Source organism: Rattus norvegicus, chromosome 19 (assembly GCF_036323735.1).
Source record: "Rattus norvegicus strain BN/NHsdMcwi chromosome 19, GRCr8, whole genome shotgun sequence".
In the NCBI taxonomy this organism is placed as follows: domain Eukaryota; kingdom Metazoa; phylum Chordata; class Mammalia; order Rodentia; family Muridae; genus Rattus; species Rattus norvegicus.
This window is the reverse complement of record NC_086037.1, coordinates 26,185,709-26,195,600: the sequence shown is the minus strand read 5'-3', so window position 1 is coordinate 26,195,600 and position 9,892 is coordinate 26,185,709. Positions and strand designations below refer to the sequence as shown.

Genomic DNA, 9,892 nt, shown 5'->3' with positions numbered 1-9,892 from the left:
AAATAACCCCCCAGGTTCACATTGTGTCAACTCAATTTAATCTAAGGATAAAAAAGTGGAGTATCTCTGATGGCTTTCTTCTAACCCCTTGAAAGGATCCCTGGATATTGGCCTCTGTACATCACACTTCTCGATGGGGCAACAACACACAAGGAATCTTGAGATTGTCATAGGCACAGTATTATGCTACATATACAGAGTAGATAATACTAAGATGTTCAGATGGTGATATCCATTTGTATGCACTCTTAATTTGTACCTAAGGAAATGGAGATCAAGGTCCTTAGAACAGAAAGATCAGTTCCAGTTTTTTTCTACCATTCCAAACTGAACAACTGGTAGGGAGAGAATGGTAGATAATCGAGAATTCGTAGATGATGCTTTGAATGAAGTGTGGGTTTCTATGTTGGTTTTAGACAGGGTCTCAATTATCACATGGTGCCCTCTACCTGGCTGACCAGGTTCACTCTGAGCTCAGATAAACCTCCTTCCACTTTCCAATACATAGGCTTACAAGAGTGGCCTCCAAGGACTGTGAGGACAGCATTGGCCTTTGACAGTTGAGGTGTGTAACCCATAACTATAGTTTTAGCCATGTTTTCCCATGTCTACCAGCTATTTCAGATTGTTGCTGTTCTATGCCTGACAATCAGGGACACAGATAAATAAACTTATAGAGAGCAAGGACATGGTGATGACATCCTTGCCTCTTCTGTATGTTCTGGATGAGGTTTGTTAAAATTCCAATATTGCAAAAAGCTTTATATAGGGCCCATCACATTAAAGGTCACTATGCACTGTTCTATCTAAAATGGCCTAATCAGAACTGACTACCATATAACACTTCCTGCAATCCTCCTATGAGAAGCTTGAGCTTTTTGTTTTGACTTTTTCTTTTCTCGTTCTTTCCTATATTTTGCTATATAAGTTGAGAGAAAGATAGTTAAGGCCATGAATTTGCCCCCAAAATTTGAACTATGGATGTGATCAATCAGTGTTAATGTGTGCATTCTATAAAGTATTCATTTTTTACTATGATAGATGCTTTTGTGTTTGGTGGGTGGTCATTTCCCAGTGTACAGGTGCTGGGACCTTGCACTATCCATTTAATGATGTTTATAGCCTCACTTTAGACGTTTATGTGCACCCCTATATCTCTTGACTATTTTATTTTTCTGTTAGGAACTCATGGTATATCTTACTCAGGCCTGACAGCAGTGCTCCTTTGGCGACATTGGTGCAGAAAGGAGAACCCCACAAGCAGCATGAGGTTCCTTCCGTTCACTGGTGGCTCCAATATTGCACTTTCCTCTGCCAACTGATCTCCACACTTTTCCTAGCACCAAAAAGACTTCAACTGTTTCTCCTAAGGAATTTTCAGGGAATTGTCGATTGCTAAGCTCATGACATCATGAGTGTTCCCCTAATACACACCCATGTTGTAACCTACCATGCAGACTATTTCTTGATGTGATTTAAAGCACATGTACAGAATGAGACAAGAGAAGTTTTTTTTTTAAATTTAGAGAATACTTTATTAGTTTTTGTAATCAAACCCACGTAGATAAGACCTTACATATTTAATACAGTGTGTTACCCCTGTACAAATGGAAAAAAACTTGAGTTCAACATTTCTAGACCAATATGGCTGTTAAGTACATGTGCCTACTCAACACAGTAAACAGGGATAATTTTTTCCAAAGTTGACGGCACAGCCAAAGTTTCAAAAAATTCAAATTATATATCTGTATATATATATATATTTATATTTATATAAAAAGACCAATAATAGCAGTGTGTTATGCATCAACAGCAGCAACAGCTTTTCCAGGTTCTGCAGTCATCTGAACAAAACTGTAGAGACATCCAGCACACTCCATTAAAAAAAAAAAAAAGTAAAAAAACAAAACCCGAGAAAACAGCACAGTTCTGTTACTCTTGTGGTACCTGGCACCATTTTTTTTTAAATTAGCTTCTCAATCATCATCTGGAAAGAAAACATTCTGAGCAACATCATTAAAATTAAAAACAGCTCTGATAAAGCACAGTCACTACTACGCATCATAAGGCAGGTATAAGCTATTTTACATCCACAGAGGTATGATACAGTACTGTCCTACATCTATAATACTAGAGGATACAATTTAAAAGGCATTATTTGAGACTTGATTCTACTTTTCCAGCAGAGGGCCCAAAGGATGGTGTGACACAGCTTTGTAAAGAAACTTGTCTTTTTATTGGGGAGTTGAGGCCATTGATGTTGAGAGATATTAAGGAATAGTGATTATTGCTTCCTGTTATATTCGTATTTGGATGTGAGGTTATGTTTGTGTGCTTTGCTTCTCTTTGTTTTGTTGCCAAGATGATAAGTTTCTTGCTTCTTCTAGGATATAGCTTGCCTCCTTATGTTGGGCTTTACCCTTTATTATCCTTTGTAGTGCTGGATTTGTAGAAAGATATTGTGTAAATTTGGTTTTGTCATGGAATATCTTGGTTTCTCCATCTATGTTAATTGAGAGTTTTGCAGGATACAGTAACCTGGGCTGGCATTTGTGTTCTCTTAGGGTCTGTATGACATCAGTCCAGGATCTTCTGGCCTTCATAGTTTCTGGCGAAAAGTCTGGTGTGATTCTGATAGGTCTGCCTTTATATGTTACTTGACCTTTTTCCCTTACTGCTTTTAATATTCTTTCTTTATTTTGTGCATTTGGTGTTTTGACTATTATGTGAAGGGAGGGGTTTCTTTTCTGGTCCAATCTATTTGGAGTTCTGTAGGCTTCTTGAATGCCTATGGGTATCTCTTTTTTTAGGTTAGGGAAGTTTTCTTCTTTGATTTTGTTGAAGATATTTACTGGTCTTTGAGCTGGGAGTCTTCACTCTCTTCTATACCTATTATCCTTAGGTTTGATCTTCTCATTGAGTCCTGGATTTCCTGTATGTTTTGGACCAGTAGCTTTTTCTGCTTTACATTATCTTTGACAGTTGAGTCAATGATTTCTATGGAATCTTCTGCTCCCGAGATTCTCTCTTCCATCTCTTGTATTCTGTTGGTGAAGCTTGTATCTACAGCTCCTTGTCTCTTCTTTTGATTTTCTATGTCCAGGGTTGTTTCCATGTGTTCTCTCTTGATTGCTTCTATTTCCATTTTTAATTCCTTCAACTGTTTGATTGTGTTTTCCTGGAATTCTTTCAGGGATTTTTGCGATTCCTCTCTGTAGGCTTCTACTTGTTCTCTAAGGGAGTTCTTTATGTCTTTCTTGAAGTCCTCCAGCATCATGATCAAATATGATTTTGAAACTAGATCTTGCTTTTCTGGTGTGTTTGGATATTCCGTGTTTGCTTTGGTGGGAGAATTGGGCTCCGATGATGCCATGTAGTCTTGGTTTCTGTTGCTTGGGTTCCTGCACTTGCCTCTCGCCATCAGATTATCTCTAGTGTTACTTTGTTCTGCTATTTCTGACCATGGCTAGACTGTCCTATAAGCCTGTGTGTCAGGAGTGCTGTAGACCTGTTTTCCTGTTTTCTTTCACCCAGTTATGGGAACAGAGTGTTCTGCTTACGTGCGTGTAGTTTTTCCTCTCTACAGGTCTTCAGCTGTTCCTGTGGGCCTGTGTCTTGAGTTCACCAGGCAGGTTTCTTGCAGGGGAAAAGTTGGTCCTACCTGTGGTTCCAAGGCTCAAGTTTGCTCGTGGGGTACTGCCTAAGTCCTCTCCGCTGCGGCAGCAACCTGGAAGATCTGCGCCGCTCTTTCCGGGAGCCTCCGTGCACCAGGGTTCCAGATGGCGTCTGGTGTTTTCCTCTGGCGTCTGGATGTGCACAGAGTGCAGTCTCTTCTGGTTTCCCAAGCGTGTCTGCCTCTCTGAAGGTTCAGCTCTCCCTCCCACGGGATTTGGGTGCAGAGAACTGTTTATCCGGTCTGTTTCCTTCAGGTTCCGGCGGTGTCTCAGGCGCAGGGGTCCTGCCTCTCCCGGGCCCTCCCCCACGGGAACCCAGAGGCCTTATACAGTTTCCTCTTGGGCCAGGGATGTGGGCAGGGGTGGGCAGTGTTGGTGGTCTCCTCCCCTCTGCAGCCTCAGGAGTGCCCACCTGATCAGGTGGTGAGGTCTCTCTCAAACGGGGTTTGGGAGCAGAGAGGCAAGAGAACTTTTGACTGCATATTCAAACTGGTGTGAAATCTCAGGAAGTGTTAATGGCTAACATTGGTGAATGAGGACAATTTGAGTTAGTGAGACATTTTTGTGCAAGATATGGAAGGAAACATTCATTTAGATGCATAGGAATTACTAAGGTTTTTAATAATCAAGCTTGGAGGAAAATTTGGCTTTGGAAGCAGGAGATTCCCAGTGGCTCTGCCCCAGGAAAGGCTCCTGGAAAGGGCACCTATTCTTATGCTCAATACAAGGAGATTATTAGCAGGGAGGCAAAGTCTGCTCCCCATGACATCTGCTGTCCCTTCTTGCACATTCTATTATCTCCTAGAGAGTTCTTGGCATCCTCTGTGATGTCACAAGTGTTGTAGTGACGACCAGTGCCCTAGTTTCTCTCAGTCTGAGTCTGGCGGTTACAACCTAAGACATGTTTTCCTGTCTTCGCAACCGTTGTGGGAGGCAGAACGTCGATTGTGGAGATATTACAGTGAAGGAGTCTAGCCTTTCGTCTCTAAGTAATGATGGACAAAGACAGCACTTCTGGGGAATGTGTAGTAAGTTCTGGGCAGTATATTTTGAGCTTCCTGCCAGGGGGCTGCAGGCTTAAGCTGACCTTTCTAGCAATGGGCCACAACAACTGGAGCATCTGAAAAGGAATTGAATTTTCATGAATATCACAATTCCTTACAATCAAGGATTTCAGAACTTTATATTCCCCATCCCCACTGGGAGGCTATGGTAAGGCCAATGCTATTATACTGTGAACTTCTGGGCTTTACTTTTACAGTGCATTTGTTATGTTACATTGATATAATAACACCTTCATGGAGGGTCCACCTTTTCTGAGTTTAGACAGGGCAGCAATGTATTTCACTATCATTCCTTCTTTAAATACAGTGGATATCTGACAGTAGGAACAGGGAGAGAATTGTGCTCCATGCAATAACCTTATGTTCTTAAACCTCTAATTTCTTCTAACTGGCAGGGTCATCGTTAGCTTTGTATATTCGAGGTTGTGTGTTACAAATATTTTTCTAAAATACAAAAACTATTTGGAACGGGTAGACCAAGATTCAGCCTGTATCCTATTGGCACTTCTGGGGCATTTGGTATTTCAAATAGGGGAACTGATAAGTCTGTTGACCATGTCCTCTCTGGAAATGCTTTTTAAATCGAACGTTGTTGGCCTAGAGTATCAGGGTAGTACATCTGAGTGTCTCCAATCACTCAAGTTTTGTGGATGGTGATGTTATCATCTGAGTTCTGAAGCCACAGGGGTGAGGGTCCTGAAACCAAGCTGTACCCTGTTCAGCTGATGATAATCCTGGAGAAGTCATCTCCGTGGTACATGTATGCACGTGACGTCCGGCATAGGGAACACCTGGCTGCTTACACCTCTTGGACTTTATAGAGTAGTGGAAGAACTGAGATCCACTGAGGAGGCCTCCTAAGCATAGACCAATCGCCTAGCAGTGACACTGGGTTCCAGGCTTGTTCTCCTGTTTAGGCCTAACTGTGGTCTATGTACACTCTATGCATTCTCCCCATGCAGGTTCACTTGTGTTCTTCTACCTACAGACGCTGGGAGAGAAACATCATCCCTTGGCACTGACCTAAGCAAGGAGCAGGCTAAGAAGGAAAAGGAGAGGCTGATTAAAGAGCTGCAGCTCATTACCAAGGAGAGAAATGACCTGAGAGATCGCCTGAGGTTTCTGACAGAGAGATCCAAGAACAACAGGTATGAATCGCTCCAAATGCTCTTGTTTCTATCCTGGGTCTGCAAGGTCAACTTCTTCTTATCCTATTAAGGTTTTGGGTTCTAGAAAGCTGTGCCTCCCTAACCACCCTGTACTAAACCTCCCATATAGAGGAGATTCAGAACCTGACCCTTCCTGAGGAGCGAGATGGAAAATGGACTCATATGTTTTCATTTATTGAAAAACAAGATCTGTGGTCTAAATGAAGAATTCAGGAATAAAGTGAGGGAGAGTGAGCTCCCAGTGTGCATTTGCAAAGCCCTTGATAGCTGATGGTTTGCAAGATTGTAATTGCAGTGAGTTTATGGAGAGTCTGTGTACTTGCTAGGTAGGGGACTGAGTGCTGGAAGATCCAGGCAGCAGCCTGAGGGGCCTGGTCCCAAAGTGTTCATCTCAATGTTTGACTAGAAGGTCTCAGGCTCAGGCCTTTTTGTTATTGTCTGTGTGTCTTGCCCTCTGAGACAGCAATGGTGCATGCATTTCTCCTGGTTCTCACAGTGCTCTCTGTTTCCATATTTCTTTCTCTTTCTCTGACTCTGTTTACATTTCTTTTTTTTTGTGGGTATGTCTCAGTCTGTGATTCTGTGTGTGCATGCATCCAAATGCATATGGACAACTTTTATATGTTTTTATTTCCCTCCACACTTGGAATCTAGGGGTCTATGTCTTGGCCTGTGTATTTACCTATAAAACCTTCATGGAGATGTGAATGCTTTGTTCTGGGAGACCCACTGTCAACAGCACAGTTCTTTGCCTATGTGAGCACGTTTGCCTGTATATTTGTATTCGTTGTGCAGATTATAATTTTGTGTTGATATATGGTCTTTTATCAAAATAGGAGAAAAGAAATCACAGGTTTCTGGGTGTGTTGGGTGGGGGAGCATGGAGAGGTGTGGCCTAGGCTCTTGATAGCTCAACTGGCTTGACTGCAGATTTCCTCTTGATTGAACAAAGGGAGCCAGGGAAGCCTCCATCTGGATGCTGAGATTCTGGTGTCCTGGCCGAACAAAAACACGTTTCTGAAGCTGAAGAAGATCCAATATGTAGAATTCAGAAGGTGTCCTTCCAGGACTGGTGTAGTACAGGACGCACCCTGAGTTCATATATTCCTAAATGCTGATGTTCATTGTATTCTATCATTTGGGGCCAGGCCCCACTTCAGGCCAAATCCATATTATGAAGACCTGGAGAGAATGGAGGAGGCAGTCATGTCAATTCTGCACAACTTAGAGATGGAGAACACTGAGATCCATGAGAACAACCATAAGCTGAAGAAGGAGATCACCTTCTCTAGGTAAGTCCTGGTCAGAAAGGCTATCACTTGTGGAATGGCCATTTCTGACTTTCTTTGTTCTGGATTGGACGGTCTTCAGCTCTGGTTCTATCTCTTGTGCTGTTTACACATCAGTGTGCCAGGGTCATTAGGACTCAGTTTTCAGGTCCACAAAAGACTGTTACTCATCCCAGGATTGTCTAGGCATCTTCAGAAGGCTCCAGATAGAACATCACTGATTGAAGTCAAGAGAAGGTGATTAGGCTGACCTGGACCTATGGTGTCAAAGCAGGTTTTACAAAACTCAGTGTGGACCACATGGTTAGCATGACCTTCTCTTGGTTCTACTGACCTCCTTTGAGGATGTTGGCCCACTACTAATAGATGTTGCCCCCATGCATTGGGTTTTCATGGATAGTTGTAGATCCATGTTCTTTTTGGGAGATGTGGACACTAATTGGTGCTCGGGCCAAAGAAATAATTTATTCTTCCCCGATTTAACTCTTTGTGGTTTGTGCAGCAGCATTATATATATCTAGATATATTTTATTAAGTCTTTATGGGTACCTGGGACCTGGTAGAGTAAGTGCGAATTGGGAGCAGGCATGGGAGAAAGGGGCAGCATGATCTTACTATGCAGACTGTATTTCCAGAAACCTGCACAGCCAGCTCCTGATGGAGAACACAGGAAGAAGGCCAAGACATAGACCCCTAGATTCCAAGTGTGGAGGGAAATAAAAGCATATAAAAGTTGTCCATATGCATTTGGATGTATGCACACACAGAATCACAGACTGAGACATACCCACAAAAAAGAGAAATGTAAACAGAGTCAGAGAAAGAGAAAGAAAAGAAGTTGGTCCCACTGAAGCAGGGGAGCAAGGAGGGACATCTTGAGTGTGCACTGAAACAGAAATATTTGTTTGACTTCAACAAGAAAGATAAAGACCAGCAACGTCCAGACCCAGCATCACCTCGTAGGGACAAGCAGCTGTGTTAGCTTAACAATATCTGATAAAATTTGCCAATTAGATACATCTTTGCTTCCTCCTACCTCCTTTCTAATTTACACTCACAACCAGCGAACCACCTCATGTAATGGCATTGTTCATTGCTCTGCCTATGCACAAGTATTCTGGGAAGGTAAACACTTTTCAGAAATGGAATTATATTGCAAGTATATTTTGCTGCTCTTTTTGAAGCTGCAGTCTAGAAATGCTGACAGATGTATAACATACCTCATTATTGCATATCCATGTGATAGATTGGATCCTATGCAGAGTTTTGAACAAGTTCGTGGTCCTTTGACAAATGACATTCTGTGGTCATGTGACTTCTTGTGTAGGAAGCACCTTTCTAGGATAAGAACCAAGGGCAAATGTCAAATTAGTACTTGTCATTGGCTTTAACCTTGGTGACATATGGACGTGTCCTTTCTTCCTGCAACCCAATGAGGTCTCTTCCCATTCCCCTGTTCTTGGTTTGCACTGGTATAAATCTGGGTCCCATATTGGCAGCCCACATTACTGTGAGGCTTGCTGGAGATTTTGCCCTGCCTGCAGAGTTAGCAACAATGATATCAGTTAAAAGGTCCATGTCGACTGTCCAATAGAACTGAGGTGGTAGAAGGCAGCATTCTGACAGCTGGCTTGCATTTCCCCACCAAATCAGTGTCTTAAAAACTGCCTTCCTCTCCCAGGTCTCAGAAAGTGCAAAAGAGCTGGAATTGGACACACACCAGTAAGAGAGCTTCCTGAAGAATAAGTTGCTTTCTCAGGAGTCCCTGATCACAAACTTCCTGAACGGTAACAACATTTTTTGGATGAGTATTCTTCCTCAGAGCTAATTTGTCATTTCTTAGAGGCCCTAAATTTATATAACACTAAGCCAGCCTGACTGATTGAGGTCTTACTTTCTTCTCAGAAAACAGCACTTGAGAGACAGCTTGGGGGACCGCCTTTCATTATGTGTGCTAGAGGAGAAACAGCAATACATCTGTGCTTCTAAATGTTCGTTAAGAATATGCGGTTTAGAAATATTTTTGTTATGATTTTAAGTGAAATTTTCTTTTTGTTTCATATTTATATGTTCTTGTTACTATTTTTCTCTTTTCAAATATTTTTAGATATTTTTATTTATTCATTTTAATCCTATTTTGTTGTAAAAATGTATTCCTCATGAATAAAAATTGAATTTTATCTCTTGACTCTGAAGACCATCTTTCTTATTCAAGGGTTCTGTCCCCTCCTGTGGACCTAGAACTGACAGCTAGAGATGGATCTCTGCATGTTCCATGGAGCCTGGGCTAATAAGTGAATTCAAAGTCACCAAGGGGTACCCAGTGTGACAGTGTCTTTTGTGTGGAGAATGTGGCTGTGTCTCTGACACACACTTTATGATGTAATCACTGACATGCTTTACCCAATTGTTAGGGTCCATGTGGTTCTTCTGAGAGAGCAGCAGATGCTCTACCCTGTGAGTCGTCACCACAGCTCCTGCAGGTGGCTTTTGTTATTCCACATGAGGTGCTGTATTAGGTGGACAGGATCACCTCCAATTAAATAGAGAGATCTCAGGAGATGTGTGTTCACAGGGAACTTACTGAGGCGTGCGTGCTCAACGTGTTAGGTTGTCAGGCATCCCTACAGGGCTCTGGTGTTCCCACTGCTCATTGTGGGTCAGGATCATCCTCCAGCATCACTTAGTTTCCATAT

The 9,892-nt window shown here is 42.2% G+C and overlaps 1 protein-coding gene across 2 annotated transcripts; it reads left to right on the top strand.

Moving 5' to 3' along the window:
• Positions 1–4,518: 4,518 nt before the first annotated feature.
• LOC134483555 (disks large homolog 5-like) lies at positions 4,519–9,374 on the top strand. 2 transcript variants are annotated; one of them, XM_063278793.1, is made up of 5 exons: positions 4,520–4,702; positions 5,727–5,886; positions 7,056–7,199; positions 8,878–8,983; positions 9,102–9,353. In XM_063278793.1, the coding sequence occupies exons 1-4, from the start codon at positions 4,576–4,578 to the stop codon at positions 8,933–8,935; spliced, it is 489 nt and encodes a 162-aa protein (XP_063134863.1). In that variant the 5' UTR covers positions 4,520–4,575; the 3' UTR covers positions 8,936–8,983; positions 9,102–9,353. The 2 variants fall into 2 exon arrangements, with proteins under 2 accessions (XP_063134864.1, XP_063134863.1); XM_063278794.1 differs by having other exon boundaries at positions 4,519–4,702; positions 8,878–9,374.
• The last annotated feature ends 518 nt before the right edge of the window (positions 9,375–9,892 follow it).